Raw genomic sequence first — 27,606 nt, forward strand, 5'->3', positions numbered from 1 at the left:
ATGACTTCACACACAATGTCCTCAATGTTTGCAGCAAGTTTTTTTTTTTTTTTTTTTCTTTTTTTTTTTTTACTACCAGAGGACTATATTTTTTCTTAACATCTACTTCTGTCTCTGTACATTTGGTTTGTCTACGTACAAATAACCATAGAAAGGCAATGGCACAATAATGAAGAATATTTTTGCAGAGAATCCCTCCTCTACGAGCAATAACCTTTCAAATAGTGGAGCAGATCATCTTATCACACCAACTTTACACTGGTACAATTCCAGTGACAAAGTCACTTCTGAGTTACACTTTGATGAAGGAAGTGAAATCAGGCCTAGCTATAGTGACCAATAAAATTGGCACATAGATAACACATTTTTTCAAAAACTTGACTTCGGTATATTTTCAATGTGTTTGACATCTTGTTCTGCCATCCTTACTTCCATGTTTATGCACCTCCAGAGACGCTTCTGGAAGTTCCCACTGATAGGGATGTAGAGAAATGGATTAATGTTGCTGCTGACATAGCTGAGGCAGATGGAGATGTAGTAGCTCACGTAGAAGGTTAGAGTTGGGTGAGAAACCTGAAGATTCACAAGCTGGATCACATGGAATGGGGCAGCACTTACCACAAACATAATGACCAGAGCGAGCACCATCTTCATGACTCTTTGTTTGGGGATACTGATGTTGTAACTGCAAAATAAAAGGATGCTAAGCATGGAAATTCAAAGTGAGAAAATGATGTCATGGATTGAACATACTGATGAATGGCAGTTATTTGAGACCAAAATCACCTGCAGTGCAAGCAAAGATCAGTTCTCAAAGACTTTTGTTGTTGTTGTTTGTTTATTTGCTCATTATTTTTTCTGTTAAGGCTGAATTTGATGCTATGCCACACAAATACAGCAGAATTGTTTATGTATAATTGATGAAACACTGACAATTACTTCATTTAAAATGTTTGTCTGTTTTCAACATGAAAACTGTACAGTTTTGCAACATTTTTCAAAACTTGGCTATTAGGAGCTTAAGGAGATGGAGAAGAGAAGCAAACAATACCCCTGCCTGAGGGATTAAAAACCACACTAAAATGTAAATGAATTACCTTTTTCATGGGAAATTGGTAAAGCTGAGATCCAAAACACTTAGTCCCAGAAACAAAACTTGCTGACGAGGAGCCTGGAAACTGTATTTCAGTTTTGTTTTATCTGTCATTTTTGTTGTGTTATCTAGGCTTCCTCAGGCATCCTGTGCCTCCTTGTGAAATGTGGTATGGTGGCTGCTACTAGACTTGGAAGCCATTTCTTCTCAGCATTTCTTGAGACCTTGTTGGGCAGATGCCCTCCTGCAGCCAGAAGTATAGGGTTGAGCCATGCCTTTGTGCTCTCCACAGATAAACTGAGGACTTCTGCCATAATTTTCTTTTCTAATTTTAATCAGTTTCCTTCAAGCTGGGTTATCTTGCTTCTTCCACTGAATCTCATCCCTTATAGGGAACATAATGCAGCATCAAGTCACATGGAAAGTCACATGGTGCGGTGCCCACATGCCATTTTAGGGCTATTCCTTTTAGCCCGTTACAGGCTAGAAACCTACAAAACCTTTACAGCCTGCACAGAGAATCTGAAATAGGAAGAACAATGAATAGCACTTCACCTTTCTGCTTTCTTGTTCTGCTGATACATATCCCATGTATAACATAAAATTAGAATGTAGCAAATAAAGTGGCAAAGGAAAAAAGAAAGTTGTTATAGTAAGATGAAGTGTATACCTGTAAAAGAAAATGAAAAGAGAAAGAACAATGTGATTACATGAAGAAAATTTCATAAATGTAAAGAAATAAAATTACGTTTTTCATAAAGTGATCTCTGTTTTGTGATTCATTATTAGAGATACATGGAACCTGTTTTTAGGTAGTAGCAGTTATTCAGAACTGTAAGTACATTTAGGAATAAAATCTATGCCCAGCAGTTTGAGAAATACTGTTAACTACAACAAGGCAACCACAAATTATACACCTTAGCTTTCCAAATTCTGCATGTGTGTGCTTTTTTTTCAGCACCTGTAATGAAAATTATTGCAAAATTCCATGCAAGACACAACCTTCTTAGTCCCCTGTGTGGTGGTTTTACCATGCTGGGCAGCTAAACCCCACAACCGCTCTCTCACTCCCCCTCCTTTAGATGAGGAGGGGGAGAAGTAAAGCAAAGAACAACTCACGGGTTGAGATAAGGATAATTTAATTAAAAGGAAATAATTATAATAATTAAATAAAGACTACCATGAACTAAACAATTTAACTAAGGGGAAATAAAAGGGAAAGGGGAAAAAGGGAGGAAAACAAACAAACAAAATAAATGAAAGCTATATAGAAGTGCAGAGGAAAGAAATTACTCTCTACTTCCCACAAATGAGCGATGATTGACCACATCTTTGAAGCAAGGCCTCAACGCACGCAGCTGGTGTTCGAGAGGAGGACCGATGTCTTCTCAACGAGAGCCCACCCCTCCCCTCTTCTTCCTGTTTCCACCTTTTATTGCTGAGTGTGACACCACATGGTATGGAATATCCCTTTGATTGGTTTAGGTCAGCTGCCCTAGTGATGTTTCTCTCCTCACTTTTTGCCCACCCCCTAGGAGGGTTAGAGAAAGGCCCAATGCTGTGCCACTGCTGCTCAGCAGTAGACACAACACTGGTGTGATAACACTGCTGTTCCAGCTACAAGTACAGAGTATGGCACCGTATGGCCTGCTGCCGGGAAAGTTAACATTCCAGCCAGACCCAGTACACCCTGGTATTTTGCTAGCCTGATAGTAAACCAGTGGTGATGTAGCACTAATTGTTTTCAACCATTCTTGCATCGATCTACAGCATCTTTCCTATTTTTTTTTCCAGTCATTTTATTAAAATTTAAGATATTTTGATTCTATTTCTGCTTTATAAACTGGAGAATTTCCATTAAAGAAGGAAATTATATCTTTTTGTTTTAATATGGTCCTGACAAGTGCACATAGTTGTTTTTTTTTTTTTTTTTTTTTTTTTCTTGTCACTTTACAGATTGACAGCTTAATAACTTGTTAAACTTTCTGGATATTGAATTTAAGTTCAATGTTTTTCAATCCACCAGAGACTCTTTTAACTCATCTTTATACTTTTCTGTGTTAAAACTTCTGAAGCAGAATTAAACAAACCTCTGACAATTGGTCATGCCATCCGAGAGAGGATGGACTAGGCTGAATTCCCCAAATTCTTTCATCCCTGTTTTCCTTTGATTTTATCTGATTTCTTCAGGCCATTGGGGGTCTCATGTCCTTCACAAGTTCTTGAAAATAATCGCTTATATTTCAGTGTTTTCACTGATACCTTAAATCTTCACCAGTGAATTGCATCAAGCTTTCCTGACAGTAAAATATTTTACCTTCTGTACTGCTACATATTTCCTCCCTATTTTTCTGGTGTTCCAAAGTTAGAATTCATTCCATTAAAAATCCAGGACTGGGGGAGGGGGAGAAGAAAGAAAGAGCTGGAACAAAAGAGGCTTGAACACTTTTTTTACTTCCCCCTCCCCCCCTGGGATTTGTCTACATTGGCTAGTAGTACAACTGAGTAGTGCAAATCTAATCTATGGAGTGCAGTTTTTGGTGCTGAGGACCTAGCAAATTATACTCATGTCGGGGAGTTAAACTTTGGATTTTCACTAATTGGATCCTGTGGATTGAGGACTGAGTACACAACAGTGGTTGGAGTCCATACATCAAATTTCTGGATCTCTCTTTTCAGTTTGATTTCACCTGCAAAGAATAAAGATCGTGTGCTTTGAGACTGATGAATAATATGACCACAAGTATGGTAATTAGATACAACTGGGAGACTCACCCCAAAAATACATTCCTGGTCCAAATGAACATGCTAATATAAAAATACCCAGTATCTCCCCAGATTTGCTTTCTGTTCCAAAAAGGCTTCTAAAATTGTCCTTTATGTCCCTTGCTAGCTTTCATTCAACAAGCTGGTTTGGATTCAACAAAAAAACATGATTCTGCTTGGCCATGAGACACTGGAAAGTTTTGTACGCAATTTGAGGAATGTTTAAATTCTTCCATGATTTATCTTTCAAAAATGAAAGTCTGACAAGTAAGGAAGGGCAAAGAGATCCCATTTGTGAACAACAGTTACCCAGACACTGGAAGAAAGGATAAGGAGAGATCCTTCACAATTACTTTTGCTATATGGAGCTGTCTTGCTGACTATGCCTTGCCCTCATTGCATGGGGGATGCCTCTATACTACCAATAAAATCTGAGTTGTTATAATATGAATGACACTAGGATCAGCTTTGGCCTTTAATTCTATTCCATCTGTCCTTCTGTCCGTCCGTCTGTCCATCTATCCATCCATTCATCTACCCACCTCTCAGGGATATCAAAGACAAAATGGGTGGTATACTCAACAGCAACTGTTGAGCAACAGCAACAGTTGTCTCAGAATATTATATGGTCTATAATATGGTCTCAGAACCTTAAATGGCTTAACAGAAAACATCATCAGGTCAGATCAAAAGCACAACTCTCTAAACCATCTTTGAACTTTATTGCTTTTGAGTAGACCCATATGGGGAACACCAGAATAAGTGATGCTACCCATAAACAAAAGTTGACTCAAAATGTCTTTGATCTTGTTCGCAGGTGGGTTAGTCGGAATGGCTGGAGAAGGGTGAGGTATCTGTAAAATCAAGTAACAGAGCAATATAATAGAAAAACAGTAAAATATTTAGGTTAATATTGTTGACCTCAAAACATAAATTCAGAGAATAACCATTGCAAGGGAAGGAAGCTGCATTTTTTTAAAGTTTTTGAGTACTACATTTCAGAATAGCATTTATTCAAGCAGTTCACTTAACATTCTACAAGTGTTGTTATAACTGATTATGCTCTTGATCACAACATTCTTTAATTAATATGATGAGAGTTTTTAATAAATTAAAATAGATCAGAATGTAGGAGATAATGTAAAAACTCATACAAGAAGCAAACAGAGACAAAATCCAAGATAAAGTTAGTTCTGGAAAAGGAATGGAGATAATTTAATACATGCAAGACATTTTCAAATACAATTATACTACTTTCTGATATATTTGAGCTGTTGGATTGCTCAAGTCTGTTACAGTAGTAATTTAAATATTTTCTACCTTTTTAAATAGTTGCCACCTAACTGAAGATCCAACTGGAAAACTTCTCTACCTTAAAAGTAACCTTCAGATAGTGGCAGCTTATGATACAAAACAAATTCAGCTTCTGTTTCACGACCTTCACATTTTGTAAAATGTTAGGGTGAACTTTAATATGTCAGATCAAAGTGGATATAGTGAGCAATTTTTGAGCTGAAAGCAGATTACTAAATGCAACAATTCAAAAGCCAAAATAAAGAAAGGAGACTTAAGGGGAGGGATGTATTATGACTAACATGACTGATGCACAGATTAACAACTTTTTTGGGAAACAATAGTGTCAGACCACTTTAGAATAAATTCAGCAGAAGTAAAGAAACATAACAATGTTTTTTTTTTTTTTTCCCCCTTTCTCTTTCTGTCTTTTGCAAATACAGAATCTGGGATGCTGGGTCTAGCTGTAGGCCTATCCAGAAGGTACTGGGTGCAGAGAGTATGCAACAGAGGCTGAAAATGTCCATTGCTCTGAGTCTTGGTACTGCTTTGTAGCTCTCAAGCTCATGGAACTCCACAAAGCAACAAGAAGGGAAGAAGTACAGAATTGTTCTGAAGTGTCTTTGAGGTGATATAATCACAGGAGACTCCCAGAACCCAGCACAAACTGACCTCATTTTGGTGCTGCATAGTTGATCTCCAATGGACACGGCTCTCGTCAGCTGGGTCTCACGGAGGAGACCCTAGCAAAGAGCTGATTCTTGTCACATTGCTGCCAGCAATAAGATCAGTTATGGTCCCACCTGATATGTGATGAGAGGTGTACTCCTAATGGCATCTCTACCTACCACCACTCAGACCATGGGAGACTGGAGGCTGACATCTCAGCCCCATATCCCTGTTGCTGACCCCCTGCAACAGGGAAAGTGCAGGCAGAAGAACCCAATCTCTTCCAAGAGGAGTTGGTGGGTGGGTAAGGAACAAAAGCATCAAAGAGAAATGGGGGAGACACAATTTATGAAGAAAACTCATTTCATCCCATTATTGATTCATAAACCTTCAGTTAATAACAAGCAATGCAGCTAAATGAAAGAAAGCTCCTGGATGTCAAAGTTTTACACAAAAAAGGGGAGAGGAAGATTTGGGGCATTCTTTTTGGTAGAAAATATTTTATGATGAGCCTCTACAAAATGAATCAAAAATTTCATTATCTCCTTTTCAACTACATCACAAACGCATTTTTACATGCATAAGGCCAGAAGAGTTTTACATAGTGGTAATGAAACATGTGGGAGGTAGATAAGCTCAGTTTCTTTTAAAAAGACTGAAAGGTCTGAATCATAGTCACAGAACTCTTTTGAAATGGATTTTTTCTGAAAGTAACTGAAAATGAGTGATTTACTAGCTTTTATAAGAAAGGCAAATGACCAAGAATCTAAACAATACTTGGAAATTGTTTTCTTATGATTGGCAATTCAGTTTCTCTACCAAATTTTATCCTTCATGGCAGAGTATTTAAATTTCCTACAAGATGCAAGCATGAACCTGAAAAATATTACAGGTAGTTTTTCATTGATTTTTAGTGCTTGTAGAACAGAATAAATTGACTGTCCGACAAACAAAACAGTCAAAGCTAGTGTAATAGCAATGTTATGGTGGTTTCAGGCGCTATGTAAGGAGGCACACTTGTTCTAAAGTGCTATTGTCTGCACATGGAATCGCACAGCACTCATTCTCAGCTCTTTAAGAAGATTAGGAAGGTACAACTTTCTTGCTGAAGACTTTTTTTTTTCAGAATCTAATATTTTTGGTGTGTTCTGAAACAAATAAGTAGTAACACAGCAAATGAAAGACTATATCAATCAGTGAACTACTTATCTTATTTACAGATCGTGAAAAAAATCCAGAAAAAAAAAAATAAACACAATAAAAGCCTGCAAGAGACAGTCAATAACAGTTGAAACAATTAAACAATTGAACGAATAAAAGTCAGCATAACATCATTCCTTATTAAAAGTATTTCATGAAAGAAAAAGAGGTGTAAACCTCAGTTGCTTGGTATTATAGCTCTTGGGCCAATGAAGGTTAAGAATTACTGCATAAGGTTAAGAAAGATTCATATGTCTTGTGATAAGAATTTATTTTCACTCTTGGTTGAGTATGAAATATAGTCTTTTTTTTTTTCTTTTTTCTTTTTTTTTTTTTCATTATTCAAATCGTGCAATAACCAAGTTCTTTTCAGTAAATAAGGTTAAAGTAATGACCATTATAGTTAGAATCAGCAAAAGGCATTTCTACTGTATGGCATCTTAAAAAACTATGTCTAACATCATGCTGTTATTATGTCATGAAGGTAATAAAGAACAGCTTGGTTTTACTGTAGTTCTGTAACAACAGAAAACAAACAAAAACAAACAAAAACAAACAAAAACAAACAAAAACAAACAAACAAACAAACACCCACAACACCCACAAAGAACAACAAAATCACCACCACCAAAAAAAACAACCTACCTACAAGATACTAAGAAAGAACTTCTCAGAAATCCTCTGTATCAGCAATGTACGAACTGATTTGTATCATTCTTGGCACACCAACTCTCCTGTTTCACTGGCTGCCTCATAGAAATAGCTTCTGACACTGATACTGCTTACAGGATCAGTGTAATTGAGGGTAATTTACAGGCTTATAAGGTTTTTAAAACTTATGATTAGTCCTGCTTTGCACAAAATTTGACCTCTTAGTCTCCACATAAGCATGGTGTACTATGTATGCTTTGAGCTTGCTTTCATTTTTCAAGAGCAGCAAACAGCATCTCCAGGCAAAATAAGGGAAGAATACAACCCTTTTGTAAAAATCAGCAGTGGAGATATTTCCAGATATCAATAATGAAGAAAGTTCCAGTGCATAATACAAAAGCCATTAGTGAATAAACTATGAATTAAAAGTATTTATGAGAAAATAAAAGTATGTAGGATGGAGATAGGACATATGGGGTTTCAAGCACAGAGAAGTGACATTACTAGCTGATGTGGAGTAAGAATTACAGCTAACCAGGCCCCCTCTTCCCAATAGCTGCATGAAAGGTGACAGGACACCATATTACAACCCATCAATCGCCTCTGAGATGTGCCTACTACTTGCCATTCATGGGAGACTGAACTTCAGCTGGTGTGTTCAGCTGGATGATACAAAAGTTCCTTAATGCCTTCATATCTTTTTCCTTCTTAGCAGGAAGGTTTCAGTGAGGTTTCCATTCTGTTTCACTCTACTTAAACTCACAATGTACCTAACCACAAAAATATTGGTTATTTGTTCTTTCATTAAGAACTGTGTATTGCACAAAGATTTCTGAGGTAGGTGAACAAACATACATCAGTATTTATTAGCAGGTTCTGTAGATGATGACATATAGTTAATTTTAGGGATGATAAAAATTAAAGGAGAGAGGGTAGAAAGGGAAAACTTTGGCCAGTGGGAAAATGGGAAGAGATACAATGGGGGGGTCTCCAGACAAATATCCGTCTTGGGTATCTTCTCCAGTGCAGTGGGTGGTTCTCCTCATAATACTTTTTCCACAGTATCAATATAGTTTTTATCAGGACCCACTTTTCATAAGTTGTTTCTGTCTATGATGCTGTTGGTGCTGCTGGGAGCATGCTCTGCTGAGATTGCATGCTGCCTTGCTGTTAAGCTTGGGGCATGCATATTTTTGGGTCCACTAATATCAACCAGAAGTTTTGACCATGGGGTAGGAAAAGGGGGGGGGGAAGAAGGGAGGATTCTCACGCTGGTGGCCGTCGCTTCCCATGAGAACCCACTATAACAATGCCGTTGGGTTTGCAGGTGCATGGCCGGGAGGATAACTCCAAGATCCCCAGCGTGGGAACAAGGGAAAGGGCTGCCCCAGAGGCTCTGGGAAAGGCTGCCGCAGCAGCTTGGATGACTGGGCGCAGAGCTGCCAGTGGAAAACTGGCTACAGAGTTTCAGAGAGGGCTGTTAGCAATGCAAAAGGCCGCTGCGCTTAAGGCACCGTGTGACATGTGGCTTAATAGAAGGTATTGCCTTTACTCAAAGGATCAGGGCACAGTGCAGTGCAGAACATGCCAGCAGTGAATGCATCTCATGTTGATCAATGTGGCTGCAGTCTAGTAGTTCAACTAACAAAGTTAGTAAGAAAACTAACTGCATTTGGGTCATTGAAGACCAATAAGGGAAAGAAATGGCATATGGAAAGGAACCCTCTTGGCCTGGGATATGTGCTGAATCCATGTCTTCAGGTTTGAGAGGTACTTGCCACTGCCTATGTGTCTGTTGGCTCCGGTTCCTTATGCTGAGTGGACATCATCTTCCTGGGTTTACAGTTGGGTTTTCATAGGATTCTCACAAACGTAAAAGGCAGGTGAGGGTACTAAAATCTGGCGTGTATTATACTTGTATTTCCCTACATGTTGTAAGATGACTTTTCATATTTTCTGGATCAATTATTTTGCTCTACATTTTAACATACCAATATATGACTATAAAGAGATAGTCTTTCCCTGGGTTTCTAATTCTTATCATTAGTATTCATCAGAGCAAAAGAAAAAAAATGTTTTTTAATGACCTTGAAAATGAAAAGAAAATAATTAGACAGAATGGAATGAAAACACCACCACAAATTCAAGGGTAAAGGTAAATATAAGGGTAAATGTAAATGATTCTTTTTCTTGATAGAACTCAGACTTTTTCCAGTCTGTCAGTATTCTGATTCATGCAGAGAAATATCATAGCCTTCCACAAACAATAAGAAATAAATATCACCCCAAACACAAGCAGCTTTTGTCTTTTTTTTTTTTTTTTTTTTTTTCTTTTCGGTAGATTTCTTATTGGCTGCTTCAGTTTAGAAGTAATTCTCAATCTTGCCTATTGTCTGATGATATAAAATCAATTTGTGAAATAAAAAGTGAAAAGTGCATTTGGGAAAAAATGCTGTTTTGAAAATAAGGGTAATTTCTGCCTCAAACAGACAGTGGAGTTTAAAGGCACACGTGGCCCTCATCTGCCAAAGTAATTATCAGTAATAATCATGTCTTTTGTTCAGAATAGTCTGAAGAGCACTCACCTGAAACAAACAATAACAGGAGTGTCTGGGCTGTGTCTCTGATGCAGTGATGGACAAGGAGGCAGTGATGGAGCTTGCAGAGCTCCAGAAAGGTGCAGGGCACCAGGTACATGGTACCTGTTACCAATGACTATTACTGAATTCTTTTTGCCTTTCTGCCAAGCTTGCTGTTACAATGCTGCTTGGAGGAAGGTCTATGAAATCAACCATCACCAAAGGTACATGGTATGATCATGAAACCCAAGATGACAGTCTGAAAGAGAAAATATTTTGTGGGACCATATGGTTCTAGTTAATGTAGCTAGCTCCACATCATCTTGTCTGATTTCTAGCAAGTCCATAAGCATGTGGTCATACTTAATGTCATGCACATACAACAACAAGAAGGGAAACCTATCCAAGAGCTTAGATTTTTCCTCACTTCTTTTCTCCCTGCCTCTGGATATCTTAACCTATTACATGTGACATCCCATGGTCTAACATTATTATGTATTGCCACAGTATCGTATATTATTGTTGTTAATATAACTAATTAACATCAATAATCCAATTAATGCTAATCATGCATTATATGCATTGGTTTAAAATATTTGGACTGCTCCAAGAGGCAGCAAAGTGTACCACACTCAAAGGCAAATGACAGTCTTCCCAGAAGATGCAGCGAATGTCTTTTTCTTCCGGCTGGGGTGTTTATGGCTGCCTGTGAAGTAAAGCAAGGAGCAAAGGAGAAATGAGTGTGAAGACTGAAAAAATGGATTAGTCCATGGCAAATCAAGTGGTTCTGGTTTTAAATATCTGAAAGCCCACGACTTTCATAGAGATATAACCCACCCTACCAGTAATACTGCCTTGGTAAATATTAGAGCAATATTACAGCAATGGGCAAATCAGGAACATATTTTCTCATGCCTGCTGCTGCAAAGACTGGCAACACCTGCCTGCCTCTTCTCAGCTGTCACAGAGCTACTTACTCCAGATTTATCTTCCCAGCCTCACCTCTCCATTTATACATCTGAAACCTTAAGAGAATTGGCTAAATAAATATTTATGCAGCTATCTAAACTGACTGATTCCCTATGTAACTCTTCAACTCCAGGCATCTTTGCTCAGGGAATGTTTCCCATGCACAGAGACACTTCACAAGTAGGATATTCACAAAAAAAGAATATTTATTGTCTATTAAAATAGCCAACAGACAACCAGGACTACTGATCTCCTAGGCTAAGTGTTAATGCTCTCATTAACGGTGAAGGGGCATCTTCAGACTGTTTGTTTTTTTTTTTTTTTTTAGTATTTGATACCTCTTCATGCCAGTGTTTCTCTTCTTGAACCTTTGAGATGCCAACTGTTTTCACCTCAACAATCTTATCTCTGGATGCACTTTTACCTTTCTTAGCATGCATAGTTCTAATCTAGCTATTTTCTCACAGCTTAGCGTGTTTTCCCAGGAGACTGAACTAAGTCTCAGCTGTGTCTGTATTCATCTGTGCTATACCTAAAGCAGGCTTGGGATTACAGACAAGTGAACCCCTACCAAGAGGTTTACACCTTTTCTTATAACCCAAGTTTGCAGAACTAGTCAGAAGGAAGTGCAGCCTGTACGAAGGGAGCCAAGCAGGGGCATTTTGCTGTTACATGCTCCACTGGATTCATGATACAGGAAATGAGATATGCTTCACAGACTCCTGCCAGACAAAGAAAATCTAGGGTGGGTTTTATCAGCTATGTCTTGTGGGCCATGCAGGAATAAGGAATGATGTGACTTCTGAAATTGCATTAGTTATTTTGGAGATTTAAGGCTTGGCTCTTTTTTTTTTTTTTTTTCAAAACGACATAGGTAAAAAATTCCTTTGCTAGTTTAAAGACACTAACATTACTAATTGTAATTTAAATCCCTTTTGAATGAATATCAAATGGCTTTCTTGGAATGTTCCAGTTAACAACTTCAGTATAGGACATTATGTTGGACCGTGTTTTCACCCATCCCTCCTCTCTCACTAGACTTCAACATAAATCAATATTTGGAAAATAAGAAATGCTGCCTGCAGTGTACACAAGCCTGATTTCTCTTAGGCCATATTTGTATCATGATATTAGGCAGATTTTCTCTTGGTCTACATGACAGTAAATTACATTGGGATTGTTATCTACACGTGCCTACATGTGTCCTCATGCAAAGAAGATGTGAGCTGCTTCTCAGGAATTTCTCTCTTAGCAGATAGACAAATGTTCTCATAACAAGGTTTTATTCAGGTTTAATTTACGTGATGTTTGCCTATGACGTAAACATGAATCTCTATTAAAAATGCATTTGATATTTATTTTGGAAACTTTCTCATAAATTTTAATATACATGCAAAACTTGCATAGTTTTTACAATTATCCTTTGTGTGTTTTTCTTTTTTTTTTTTTTTTTTTTTTCCCATATCAAAGCGAGTAATCAAAAGCAAATTTTACCCATTGCACCCCTTATAAAATGACCCTTAAAGCTCCATGGAGAGAACAGCTGTTTTTGCCACTTCTTAAGATCTTAAAAAGAAATTCGATTTTCAACAGGAAATGCTGAAATAGTAAAGTCTCTGTTGGATGAGTGCGTGACATCGTTCTCTCGTGTTATGAAGATGAGGATTTTTGGGAATAAAAACATTATCCAGCAATATGACAGATATTAATTTGCATGTGGTAGCCATTTTATTCAGCTCAAGCTTCTTTTGGAAGTGCCTTCCCAGTTCTGACCCACTTCTGTCTTACTTGAGAAGTACTTTAATTTTTGAGAAATGTGAAAAAGAACGTGAAGCTGTCTTATGATGCATTAGCTATAGCATTATTAAGGCATAATCACGTTTCTTGCTTTTATTGTGAATTTGTGATGATTTTACTGTCAAACAAAATCTGATAAACTCTGCTGATTTTTTACAAAACAGATGGTTTAATCTTTTCACCTAATAACAGCTTCCAGGTGGATTCAGAGGTGATTTTATCAAGCACTAAACCATTTGGGAGCTAGTTATCTGAAAACCCTTTGTCTCTCGGCAGTACTGTCATAATGGGTATTAATAGGTCATAATGGGCAGTGATTGGGAGAGAAATAATTTGAAGAGCCTTCCCTAAGCAAATATTATTGAGATGGAAAAACTTGCTCAAAATAGCACAGGCTTACACTCAGTATTTACAGGAATATGGGGAAAAAATATCCATTTTTAAGAGCTGGGTTTTATTTGGTACATAAACTAACTTTTATACTGTGTTTTGATATTTTGCCTTTTCTCAGTAGGAGACCATGTCTTTTCCCTGTCTTAATACTTACCTGTCCTTTGCATAAAGATTTTTTTTTTTTTCTCCAAACAGAATGACTAGAGTTACTATTATGTGCAAATTCTTTAGAAACATAAGAAAAGGCTGTCTTCTATCACATTACTCACATGCAAATACAAAACAGAGTTTCTGAAATGCACTTCAAAGGAAATTATAATTTCTTGCCTTTTTTTTAACTGCAAGTTAACCAAATAATATTTCTGATATTGTTCGTTAGTTTAGCTTCTGTATAATAGCCACATATTATCAATTTCAAAATTATTTTTAACTTTCAAATTTCTACCTTCTGCTCTCTGTCTTACAATATTGTTTCTCCCTCTCTCTAGTGACTACATTCCATTTCCATGTAAGCATTCTGTCTTATATGTTGCTGGTTCAATAGCAACCATCCTTCCCATTTATCCTGGCTCGCAAGTCAAAAGTTGTCTATTGAATGTCATCTTAAATGATTGACTAGTGTCTTGTGCTATGAAGGGAAGATTGTCTTCTTCATGCTCTCTCACATACAAATAACCTCTTTGGTCAAAAATAGACTTTACTTTCCTGATCCTGGCCATTTTTTGCTTAAGATCAAGACCACTGAGAAGCTGTTTTTGAAATCTGAAGTGATGAACAAAGCTAAAATTCTTGTTATACTCTTACTACATTTTAATAAAGATAACAGATACAGTACATTTATGCAGGCTGCCTTGAAGCCATTTTTTTTAATCTTACACTGAAATGTTTGAAATAAATCTAGTTTCAGTGAAATCAAGCCATTACTAGAAGTTGGACATCTAAAGAGAATCCACAGAACAGTAACAGTGGTACTGAGCAGGATCTTGCAAAACTTTGTGCATAGCATGGTGCTATAGCAAGAATTAAAATATTTATTCCACCTCCACAAATGCCAAAAAAGGAAACATGCAATTAAAAAAAATGTTAACCATGACCGGCATTACTTCTCTTTCTCAAATTACTACAGATTTGCATAAACACAGGTATTATTGTCCTTGAATGAAAGGTATAGACTGAAAATCTGAAAGCACATACCTGTCCAAACTCATTGCAGTCATAATGGCACTGCATGTAAGCTGGTTGCATGTGTCCAGGGAGGTAATGATGGTACAAAGAAGGCTGCCAAACACCCACTCGCCTCCATGTGCCCATTGGTGAATGAGGAAGGCCATGCCAATTATATGAACTAAATCTGCTATAGCCAGATTGCAGATGCAGATATCTGTTTTTTTTTTTTTTTTTTTTTTTTTTTTTTCTCAGTTTTCTTCTTAGTTCTGCAATAAATTGGGGGACATGAAGACGATTCCTTGACATAGTTACCATATTGTTTCCCAAGTATGCTGTTGATATAATGGACCTTAAAACTGATCTGAACATAGGTGAGTACACTGCTGGAAAAAGTATTTTAAAGTCAGGGGACATCTGTCATACCAAAGATATTTCATAATAAACATTTTAGGCTTAAAATACATATATATATATAATATGTAGATTGTTCATAGCTTTGGTTTCCAGTGAAGTTTAAAGGGCTATTTAATTTATTAACAGTAATCCCTTTTCTCCTTTTCTCCTTTCAAAATTATAAAGAGTTCAAAAGAAAGAAAGGTTTTATGGAGATAGAAACTAACATAAATAGGAAGAAAGAGCAGGTGATCTGTAAATGTAGTTAATCCAGGGTTGAATCACTAAAAAATGCAGGCAGAACATTGTTGAGTGCTTGAGGTAAAATGGTACTGCTAAAAGAGGAAGGGTCCTCCAAGAAAAGAATAATATGCAGTCAAATATTTAAGGACAGTCTCATAAAGTTTACACCTACGTAAGGAACACAACTGAATTAAAACTGTATGCACAGTCTTCACCTAAGTACTGAGTCTATTTTTACCAGTTTCATAATGTATTTATTATACAGTTTTTGTGTGAAATATGTGCTTTCCTAGATTTATTTCCCAAACTCTAATCTCTATCTTAATATACATTCAAATTTAGGCTTAAAGGAATGTTACACAGGCAGTTAAAAGAGCTCCTGACTTTAAATTACCGTATTTTATACAAATCAAGGGAAGAGACACAAAGCATTTTTTAAAAGCATCAATATTTATAAAATATTTTTATTCACAGAACTTTATGTAAAATGTCCTTACTCACAGTGTCCATATAGGAATGCTATGGATTCCTATGTAGATTCATACAGGAATCACCTTATCTAACTTCATTTACATATTAGATATCTACATGTAGCATAAGTTATTTGCCTGGAGTCCCTCTCAGTATCTCTAATCCATTTGCTATTTTTTGTTTGCTTGTTTTTCAACCTGTTCCAAAGTACCAGTTTGCTTGTCACTTTCACTGAAAGACACAGAAGGATCTGCAGCCGGGAGAACTCCTCCTGGCTGCCCACATACTGCATTCTCTATGACCATCATTTCCTAAAAGGAACCATGTGAGAAGAGTTCATCGTTTCATATTTTTTATGTTACCTTCATTGCATGTTATAAACTCTGAAATAACTACATTTCCAAAGACAGAAATTTAAGCAAGAGGGAAGGAGCCAGACAAAAGTATTTATTTCTAACCTTTTAAATAAATTATAAAGCATGATTCACTGCCATCTGGTTATGATGCTGAAACCAAAGCCAGACATCTATAAAGTATATCTGTTGGCACTGACGACTAGAACTTGTGGAGAGAATGACGCATATGTGATCTTTTTCCTCTAATGCCTACAGCTTTTTGAAAATTGAAGGATGTAAAATCTCCAGGAAAAGCAAAGCCCCAAACTGTGTTTCCTGTAAGACATCAAATGGTACCATTATGTTCAAACACATAATTTTCAGAGCATCTGAAAACTGCATGAACATGCCATTTAATTCACATTAATAGGGTAAATCATACAAAATGAGAAAAAACTTTTGAACTCTAAACAACAACTTCAAATTCCATGCTCTCAGACTTTATGTTAAATTTAATCAACAAAGAATATTTGGTGCACAGCTTAAAGCTACCAAACTTCTGCAAAAGGGGAGTACAAGGGATGGACATGGGAGATGTTTTTGAATACACATTAAATTTGGCTGAAATATTCCCTAGGTGTTTTGTGTTTAACTGAGACATCCAAATGGAACTGCCCAAGAGGTGAGATCACAACAGAGGGTGAGTAAAATTACCACCTCAGCAGTTCCATGGATAATGTGATGGGAAATGTTGCAATACCCACTCTTCCATGCTTTACACTGAGGTTTGGAAAACTATTCCTGGATAGGGCATAGGGCTTTCTTACAGATTTTTGTATAGTTCCCTGTACAGCCATAGACATTTTGTAGAAGCCACGATATTTAAATGGTAACCCATGCAGTAAACTTTATAACATCACATCATTTTGGCTACATTTTGTACTTTAGAACAGCTTTACATTTTATTAAGGCAGGGGTGCTTGTGTTCTGCCAAAAACAGTCCCTTTACAAAAACAAAACAAAACAAAACCAACAAACAGACAAAAAATCAACCAGTCATATAATAGCTATAGCCTCAGTTTCAAATTTTTCATTCTTTCAGTAATTTCTTCTGTCTTACCACAAACTTGAAAGCTTTTCATCAGTTTCTCAAGCCATATTAACTGGACAATTCTTTTTTTCCACCCAAGGAAGAATAATTTGCATCTCTGAAACATCCAAGTATCTACCTATAAAAAATGTACAAAACCATAGCTGCTGTTCAGAAAAATCTGTGAATATGTCAAATCTGTAGCTAGTCCTATTCTCTCTTTAATTCTTCTTCTACAGATTAAACTAATTAAAAATAGATTTGAATGATCCCAATCAAATACAAAAAGAAATGTTGAGCAGACACAACACTCTGATAATCTGTGCGCTGGCTGTGACTCCAGCCACAACTTTGAAGAACATAATAAGTGCATTATATGTTGTCATCAGTCATTATTTATCCCCTCCAACTTCATTATGTATTGTCATCAATATTTATTTATCTCCTCCTGGACACAGATTCTTCACTAACTAGAAGCTTAAGTGTTAATTTACAAGTGATCTTCCAGGTCAAAGACAAGATGGTTTACAAATATCACACATCTACAAACACAAGCAAATACCCTTTCTTCAAACAGGAAGAGCGAACATGTCGTGCTACAACAGCAGGTAGCACCAGCTGTAAGGTCATTCTTCTGTCCTCCCTACACTAAAAAATCTGAATGTTTCCATCTAACCAGCTCGAGCTGGAAGTGTTTTTGAGTTTCCAGCAGTGAGGTCAATCACTTCCCTTGTGCTTTCAAGCTTGGAGACCCTTGGGCCCTGAAAACAGCAGGTCCAAAAGTAGCAGCTTTTATAGCACTATGAGTGCTGCAGAGAAACAGTACTTAGGGGGTAACTTTTCCTATCTAAGACAGGTATATGTCTGTCTAAGGTATATGACAAAGATGATATGAATAACCCTCTCTCCATGGAGACCCAGATGACTGGCTTGGTCAGTCAAAGTTATGCTGAAAAAAAATCATTGACACTGAACAGTTGCATAAGGCCTATAAAATTTTTGTAAGACTGAATCTTACCCTGTATCCATTATAAAAAACTGTACACAGAAATGACAGCCTTTCTATTCTACATGTTTGACTCCATGCCTTCTCTCATTCAACCATACCTGACAACAAATAGTTCCAAGTAATTCAACTATCTAATCTGTTGTATCAAAGATTAACAATAGCTATATGTTTTTCCAAGATTTTTAGTCCAAAAATATATTACTGCTTAACTGAATCTCATAGTCAAGCCAGATAACATCACTTAAAGACGTTTATGAATTACTGTGCCAGTGTCATCATGGGAAGTCCCATATTTCTAGCATTACTTTTAAAAATATGTATATTTTTTTTCCGAAACAAATAGAATCACAAAAATTAGAGTAAATTGTCAGCATAGTGTTTCATTACAGAAACTCTTAGCTTTTCTATCTCAGCTAGGCAAAAGAACAGAGCATGTGGGGCATGTTGTAGGGCGCTGAGTACATTGTTTAACTTTTTTTTTTTTTTTTTTCCTGATTTAGGAAAACTAAGAACCTAAGATTAGAAGAGATAACCCTTGTCACAGCACAGAGTTATCCACTGTTGCAGGCAAACAAATTGTAACAGACCCTCTCATAACAAAGTAGTTTCATTGTAGAAATGATGTTTTTAACTTCCACTAATCCTATTGAAGGCAGTCACAAGACAACACTGCTCTGGAGAGTAGAAATTGCCTTCCAGTTATCAGTCTGCACAATAGCCCTTCTACCAGTCTTGGCCTTCAGTTTAAAGCCTTTTGGTGTATTTGGTCCTGATTTACAGAGAACAAGCATACACCTCTGAGACTTATTTTTATTTTTAAAACAAACTTAGCTGAATTTTCTTAATTCTTGTTCCTTCTGGTTCTAGCAATTGTTCTTTTCTGTTCTTTTCCAGACTAGGCTTCTCTTTCCTGGAAACAGCTGGTGAGAATTGTATTTCAGGCCTTGTTGTGAGCCTGAAGAATGGCATTAGCAGCTCCCTTTTCCCTCCGGAAAGGCAGAGCCTTTATATTACATACATTACATCTGTGTGTGCCTCTCATGCAGCTTTAGCCTACTGACAGCCCACAGCAATCCCAGGAGTTTTTCATCTGTTGTTTTCCAACTGACAGCAGTGCTTCCTACTTATTATAAAAGAAAAATAAAATTCTGTGGCTTTGTGCTATTAAACATTGCAGTAGTTGTTTTGCTTTCATCCCTGTTTTATTCTTTATCTAATTCTTTCTTTATGACAGTCTTAAACTCCATAACATCAGCCAAATTTCCAGAGTATGACATTAGAAATACCGTTGACACAACCATATACTTTACTCCAGATCTCTGAGGGAAGATAAGAAATCTGACTGGCCCTACAATCAGTCCCTGAAAGTTCCAAGTTATTTCCCCTGAAAATCTTTTCTGAAAACTTGTTTCTTATTAACATCTTGAAGTACCATCCATACATTAACTATTTTTTTTTTCTCATCTTGTAATTCTTGAACTGCTTGGATTTTTCGTTAGCCAAATCAATATTTTTCAGCATGATAATATATAACATCTGATAACAAAATCTCTGATCTGAGTAGATTAGTCATGCTGTAGCACTTTCATAAGTTTTCTGGTCATTACTTTACTTCCAGTGGTGAGTACAACTCCAACTGAAGACTCAGAATGCAAGTAATAAGTGCTGTAAGACTTATTTGCAATCTCTATTTCAGGAAATGTTATTTTAAGAAATGGTATTAGATATCTTATTAAAAATCAAGTTAATCTGAAAAGTTTTATTTATAGGTAATTCAAATTGTATTTGAATCCCTTTTTTCTTCTGCAAGAGACTATTTCTTCAAAATTTAAAGTTAGACTGATGTGGGTGATTGGGTTTGTCTGGATCCCATTCCACCCTCCAAACAAAACCATAGCTATTCTCCCAGCAGCTGGTCTGCCAAAGTCAGTAGATTTATATAAAACACTTGCTAGCAGAACTGCAGTTTGGGAGGCCAATATTTGTAGGTTGCTGGGATGAAGTTTATCATAGCCTACTGGCTGACACTGAACTCTTGCCGTGTTTTCTCCACCATTTTCTTTTTAAATTAATAGCAACATATCTCAACTCCCTCTATTATTCTCTAGGGATTAAATTAATTCACACATGGAGGGCCAGTCATTGAATTAATTTTTAAATTAGATATCAGTGCACAGGCATATATTACATGCAAGATTTGTTATGTCTTTTAGTTACTCTCTCACAGTAAATTGCAGATAATATCATTTTAATTCACACTTTAAAATGCTTGTCACTGGCTAGTGGACCTGCAAACTGGGGAGCTGAATTTCCAAAGTTCATTCTTTTTCACATACCTCCATCAGTAAAGCATTAGTTAGGCACTGGAATGGGTTGCTCAGGGAGGTGGTGGACTTACTGTCCCTGGGGGCTGTTTAAGGTAAGGTTGGATATGGTACTTAGGGACATGGTTTAGTGGGTAATATTGGTGGTGGGGGGATGGTTGGACCAGATGATCATGGAAGTCTTTTCCAGCCTTAATGATTCTATGATTTCTTACCGGTAAGTAAATAACTTGTTAACTAGAGAAAGAATTTAGCTTATTTCTCTCTTAGAAGTGCTGACTCTATAATGCTAAAAAACTTGAAATATATACATGAAAAAGTATGTTCAATAAAGAAAAAAGAGACATCTCTGAAGCAGAGTCATTGAGTAGAATCAAACCTGCATGATGGAAGGTGGGAATTTGACACAGTTATTTTTCAAACTGCAGTTGCATTTCAAATATATATTCATCTATAGAGTATGAGGTTTGTGGCTGTCCTTTTAACTGCTGGTAACTACCACATTAACTTTTTAATGCACTATTTTCAAATTCTTTTTCTATGTATAAATGTTCATGTCCATAAATTTGAATGCTTGCAATTTTATTGAGCAAATATGGTTTAAATTAATTTTTTTTAAGTCATTGTCTGTGTTTATTCCCTCTGTCTCTCATATTTGAATTTAAGTTAGACAAAGGCCTTTCACCAGGGGAAAATATCTTTGTTCTTTCTCAGTTTCCTTCCATTCTATTACTTTAAAGACTGTTTTTTAGAAACTCAATGATTTTTTTTTCTTCTCTATTCATTCATGCATTTTAAAAGTCATATTACGATTATGTCCATTTCAGACATACTGTTTCCATATTTGCTCTCTTCAGTGTTCAGATCATGAATTTAGTACTCTCAACTGCACCAACCATCAGATTTTTGGTAGTTTCAAGGGAAATTTACTAAAGCTCAGGGGCTGACAGACACCCAGTCCTAGGCTGGCCTTAGGAAATCTTTCCTTTAAAAACCTGTTATGTAAGAGTGGAGTCTATCTGTTGGAGTCCATCCCTTGCTGAGTGTGACATTTATTAGTTTATCCTCTCATATTTCTTTATGTTAAATTTTCATTGCAGATAATAGCCCCTTCTTCATGATTCATGCTTGTGGCTTTAGAGTCTGTGATTGTATGTGCCAGTTGGAAGACAGTTACTTATTATATACAAAAAATCTCCTCTTAATATTATGTGACCAGAAGATTTTTTTTTTAGTAATATAAAGGATGTTTGGGTCAGATTTTATGACCCAAAAATCTTTAGCAACTTCAGCAACTTTATCTTCTCAGAATACATCAAAAATATTTTGAGGTATGAATTCTTGGCATGTGAGAATACTTGACTGGCACTAAGTCCCTTGTCTCCAGAAGCCAGATGCTGGAAAAAAGTATTATGTTCTAGGAAGCTGCAGTAAATGGGCAAAAGGTACATGGAGATCTTTCATTGAAATAATCTGAGGTAGAAGTACAGTTTTCAGTCTTAAAAAAAATTCTTTAAAAATTGTAGCTAGCACTGTAACCGAAGTTTAAAGTTTTGTCTAGCTTTTTCTGGTGCCAGTAAGAAGATTGCTGTTAACTACAACGAAAGCCACAGAAGACATGCATTTCATTTTCCTTGAATGTTCTTGAAGTCAACCATGCACTTAAGTGTTTTCTTATAACAGAAAAGGCTAAGCAAGCCTATATTCCCTCCATCTGTTCTGTCTATAGTCAATTTATTTATTTATTTATTTATTTATTTTAAAATACATGTCTTTGCAGAGCAATTCACTCGATTAGTGTGGTCATTGTTTATTTTGTTCAGCAATAAATCATTTTACCAAATGTACTCAGTTCTATACCTTATTATTGTGTACACAATGAGGATATTTCCAGCTAAGCCTGCTGAACAGATAATCCCAATCAGAGAGGGAAGGACGTTTGTCTGCAGCACCCCAGGAGCTGGGAGGGGACACAGCCAGGACAGCTGGCCAGGATGGCCACAAGGATGTCCCACACCATGTGGCGCCATGCTCAGCAGTAACATATGGGGGAAAGGAGGAGGAAGGGGGGGCACTGGGGTGATGGCGTTTGTCTTCCCAAGGAACCATTCAATGGGATGAGCTCTGCTTTCCTGGACATCACTTAATAGTGAATTAATGCTTTGTTTTGCTTTGCTTGCACCTGAAGCTTTTACTTTATCTAGTAAAACATTCTTGCCTCAATCTATGAGTTACTGCACTTTTACCTTTTTGATTCCCTTCCCTGTCCCGCCTGGGGAGAGTGAGTGAGCAGCTGTGTGACATTTACCTGCCTGCTGAGGTTAAACCTCAACAGTAAGTTGAGTGAACAGTAATAGTGAACTACAGTAAGTGAGGAAGAGATGCCATCCAAAGGGACTTGGACAGGCTTGAGAAGTGGGTCCATGTGAACCTAATGAGGTTCAACAAGTCTAAATGCAGGATGCTGCACCTGAGCTGGGGAAATCCCAGATGTTAGTACAGACTAGGAGAAGAACTTATTGAGACCAGCCCTGCTTAGAAGGACTTGGGTGCTCTGGTGGATCAAAGCTCAACATGAGTTGGCAGTGCGTGCTTGCATCCCAGAAGGTCAACTGCATCCTGGGATGCATTAAAAGAGGTGTGGCCAGCAGGTCGAGGGAGGTGACTGTCCCCCTCTACTCTGCCCTCGTGAAGCCCCACTTGGAGTACTGCGTCCAGGTCTGGAGCCCCCAGCACAAGAAGGATGTGGAGCTGTTAGAGTGGCACCAGAGGAAGGTCACAAAGATGATCAAGGGGCTGGAGTACCTCACCTACAAAGACAGGCTAAGAGAGCTGGGGCTGTTCAGCCTACAGAAGAGAAGGCACTTGGGTGACCTCATCACAGCATTTCAGTACTTAAAGGGGCCTTATAAAAAGGATGAAGGACTCTTTACTCAGAGAAATAGTGATAGGAGTAAGGGGAATGGTTTTAATCTAAAAGAGGGGAGATTTAGATTAGAGGTGCTCTGTATCCATACTTCCTCTGACATGCTATTACCATGCAAAATCTGAGTTAGTAAGGAAAACAGCACACCTAAGTTCAACCGTAAAAGCAAAACCTATATGCTTAGCATTGTGAAGATAAGAACATTGTGAAGATAAGATACATTTTATTATCATGGAAAGAAATTTTGTACAGTACAAAAGAAAACAAAACTTAAAAGAGAGCAAAGTAAATAGAAAGGAAGGAGCAGTTTTGGAAAAGTGAAAGAGCCCTTAACTGACAAGTCTAAAGACCATAATTCAAGAGCAGAAATTTGAAACTTATGCAAACTTGTTTAAAGCAGATACATATGAATTTGTGAAATCCAGAAATATGTCAGGTTTCGGAATCAGTCCAGAAAGCTGCACAAGGAAGCAAGTGAGGATTCTGATGATCTTTACTGCATTGTTTTCAAGACGAGATCTCTAAACTCTGACTTTACAATGGCTAAAAAATATCTTTTCTTTTTTTTGTTGATGTGGCAACAAAGGTGGAGAAAAGTTAGCTGGTTATTTCTCAGAGTTTTTTTTTTTCCAAGGAAATGACTATCATTTGCACTGAAATAAGCTATTCATCCTACTCTGATTAGACAGAATTTCATTATTTACTTCTGAAATATTGAAACACCTTCATTGCTTCTTTTCATATGCTTCCTCTGGCATTTGTGAAGATTTCATTGTTAAAGATTCTTAAAAAAAATCTGCCTATGAATTATTCAAATTAAGTATGATCTGAGCACTGTCAAGTGTCTAATCTCCCGCCTAAGTAAAACTGTTGTCTTGTATTATAAACCAATTTTAATGGGTATGGTAGGACTCTGGTGATGTTGGGATGCTACTATGTTTGTCTTTCTTGCCCATGCTTCCCCTGAATTTTTGTAACCTCTTTGATGTGAACAACATGCCCTACATTACATGGCAAGAAGTTATAGTTTAAGCAGTTAAAGTAATTAGCAGCTGTGAGGGTGGGATGGGTCAAGTTAACTTGCTGGTACAGGCATGAGAGAAAAGTCAGTTTACCTGTTTATCAACAGTGCCATTCTTGTAAGTGATGTAATTTTTCTTATTTCTGTGAAGAAAAATAAGAAAAAACATGAGATTTTTCATAATCAGGAATGGGTTAGGTGTGGGTAGTTTTGTTCAAATGAAGAACAAAGGAGAAGGAAAGTAATTACACAGAGACCTACCTACTTGGACCAAGAACTGAAGAAGAAATTAGGACCATATCTGTCGCAGTTTTGTAAAGCATAGTTGAGACAGGCCCTTCCTGAACATACATTGGTATGTGCTTCATACAGTAAGCACAACTGCACCATGCTGACAAGACCAGGGCTGGAAATGGAAGGTAAATATTACTGCTTACATTTAACCGCTGAGGCTAAATGTATGAAGCAGCACATATAAAAATATGTGTAAACTGTTTAGGTATGACTGGAAACTGCATACTACCTATTACCTGGTCATAGTACAGAGTTTAAGAATGAGCAATGAACTGGGCACCGATCAAATAAGAAGGTAGAAAAAATCTCTGGCCAGCTTGGGAATATCCTGCCATTTTAACCCACTGAGATGGTCACAGAGCCAGGAGAATTGCTACTTTTGCATCCCCCTGTTCCCCAGCATCACACATACAGCTCCAATTTATTTTTTGATTCATATAAGGAAAATGAAGAATGCAAATTCAGATCCTAGCTAAGTGATATCACATTTCCTTATCAAATGTAATCTTCCTTGGTCTTTGTGTGTGGTACATTACCTACCACTAGGAGAGTGAAGAAGCATTCTGGATGTCTCTCCTGTAAAATGCATTTCTTTTGTCTCTGCTTGGCTGCTCATGCAGTATACTGCCCACCCACTTGGAGTAGCAAGCTTCTTTGTTGTGGACAAACATTTTTATACTTTTTTGATGGATCCTTTTATTTATTTATTTATTTACTGGGGGGTGGGAGGTGGGCAGGGAGGTGGAGAGGAATGCACTGATTAGAAAATGTTGCTTGGTATATGACATTTTCATTTAGTCACAGAATTTTACCGACATTCCAGCAAAAGATGCTTGGAGATTTCTATGTAAGACCAATATAAATTCAACAGAAGAAATGATTCCATATAATTTTTCGATAAATCCCTAATTAGTAGGTAGGCATTACAAACCAGATGTTTACTTCTCTAGTTCTGATAAATTAACCTGGGTTAAACTATTAAGGGAAGATGTTTTTCTTCCCACAATATTACTTGACTTCATGTGAGTCTGATATCAAAATGCACACAAAATAAGGCAACATGACAGAAGAAAAAATATTTAAGCATAATAATCCCATTTGATTTTTAATCCTGATTTGAATGCAGTTATGTTGCACAATGGCCTTTGCAAAAACTTTCTACATTTTTTTTTTTTGACTTGTTTTATTTTGTAAAAAATTTGCTTCTTCTTCAGTAAATAAGAGGCAATAAATGACCAACAGAAAAGGTCATGATGATTTGTTCCAATGAGTAGAAAGGAATGGTAAATTATAATTCCTTTAAAAAGCTGAACTCCTGAATATACCCTTCACATCTCATAAATATTTTCTTCATCATACTGTATTCTTCTTTGTAAAACCATCATCCTAAGCACTTTGACTTAAATAGTATAAGAGCATCTTGTTCTCCAGTACAAGCTTTCATTTAGAGAGACACTGATTTTCGCCGCTCTCCCAGACAACTAACCTCTAATGATTCCTAAAGGCACACACATCTTTTCCCTGAAGACAGAGTTGGATTGATTGGTTGATTTTAATTATAAAGGAAAAAGAAAGAAATCCTTCCAAGTTTAGGAAACAGTAGCAACCTTGGTCTGGAAGCCCCCACACCGTGGCCGTGCCACTGTGAGCCTCCCCGGGGCACCTTCCTTCACCTCCCCACCCCTCCATCCCTGTACCCCCCCCCGCTCATCCTGTGGCACCTTCCCTGCCATGTCCCAGGGGCTGCAGTGTCCCCCAGCACGCCCCGCTCCTGCTGCACCCTGCCGCACTGTGACCCCCTCCGGCTAGGAACTCACCTCTCGTGCTGTGCTCCTTGGTTTGCGGTCTGGCAGAGTCATCTTTGGCACGACAGGAAGAAGCAGCGCCTTGCTCCCAGTGCGCGGCCCAAGGTTGTGCCCATTGCTGAACGCTTGCACAGAATGTTAATATATATATATAAAAACCAAAACCAAACATCAAACAAAAACCCCAGCACAATATTTACCTTGGAGAAACAAACATACAAACAAGCAAATGAAACAACAAACACTCTCTGTGAATGTATTTTAAATATAAAGGAAAATACGATGCTTATTTCACCATCTACTCTGTTTCACAGCACTTATATCTATGCAGTTTTAAACCTCCCTGAAATATCAGGGATTTCTTCATAAGAAATCAGAAAGAAGAGCAGAGGGAAATAGCCATATCTGTCTAACATCAAAATAGTTGTCAAAGAACTGTGGCAGAGTTGCTGAATTATACTAAACCAGAGATGACTGGGCAGATCTGATTCAGGCTTTTCAAATTATGGCATCTGTTTCTGGTTGTGATAAGCTAAGGTAGTGACCTAAACATTTTTTTAATTCTTCTTCACAGGAGTGTTTGAATGCATGTTTTGGCTCAACCGATAGAGTTATTCCATTTTTTTAAAATTTATTTTTGGTAGTGAATTTTCATAGTTTATATGCAATAAGTACATGATTTGAGTACTCCTGAAGCTAGGACATTGCAGCACTATAGCACTGACAGATTATTCTCAGAACTGCTTTTCACACTTTAATGCAATTTTGGCAAAAATATTTAATATTGTTTGGAATTTATTTTTGCTGAAACATTCCTGATTTCTCCCACTTCAAAAGACACATCTCAGATGATTTGATTCGGATTACCATCTCAGCTTCTGTAGGAAAAAACCTTACCCAAACATTTTGAATTGCCTTTAAAAAACATATGATCCCTCTATACCCACTCAGAGAAGTGCAGCTCACATAGGAGTATGAGAAACACAAACTGTTTCAGTAGAGTTGACACATGAGAAAGGCTGCTATGAAAAAAAAGTCAGTTGGGAAACACCAAATGCTTTACATCCAAAGACAAGCAGAAGTCTCAAGGCTATATTCCTTGGTGATATACCCCTTTA

The 27,606-nt window shown here is 37.2% G+C and overlaps 1 protein-coding gene across 1 annotated transcript; it reads right to left on the minus strand.

Moving 5' to 3' along the window:
* Positions 1-369: 369 nt before the first annotated feature.
* On the minus strand, positions 370-22,472 carry MCHR2 (melanin concentrating hormone receptor 2; the record flags this gene model as incomplete). Its single annotated transcript, XM_082758146.1, is given in 7 exon segments — positions 370-685; positions 1,649-1,717; positions 1,719-1,763; positions 4,537-4,649; positions 4,653-4,713; positions 14,605-14,792; positions 22,284-22,472. Coding segments are annotated over 7 exon segments (981 nt in total).
* Between the last annotated feature and the right edge of the window lie 5,134 nt (positions 22,473-27,606).

Source organism: Aythya marila (genome assembly GCF_965140915.1).
Source record: "Aythya marila genome assembly, chromosome: 3".
Taxonomy (NCBI): Eukaryota; Metazoa; Chordata; class Aves; order Anseriformes; family Anatidae; genus Aythya; species Aythya marila.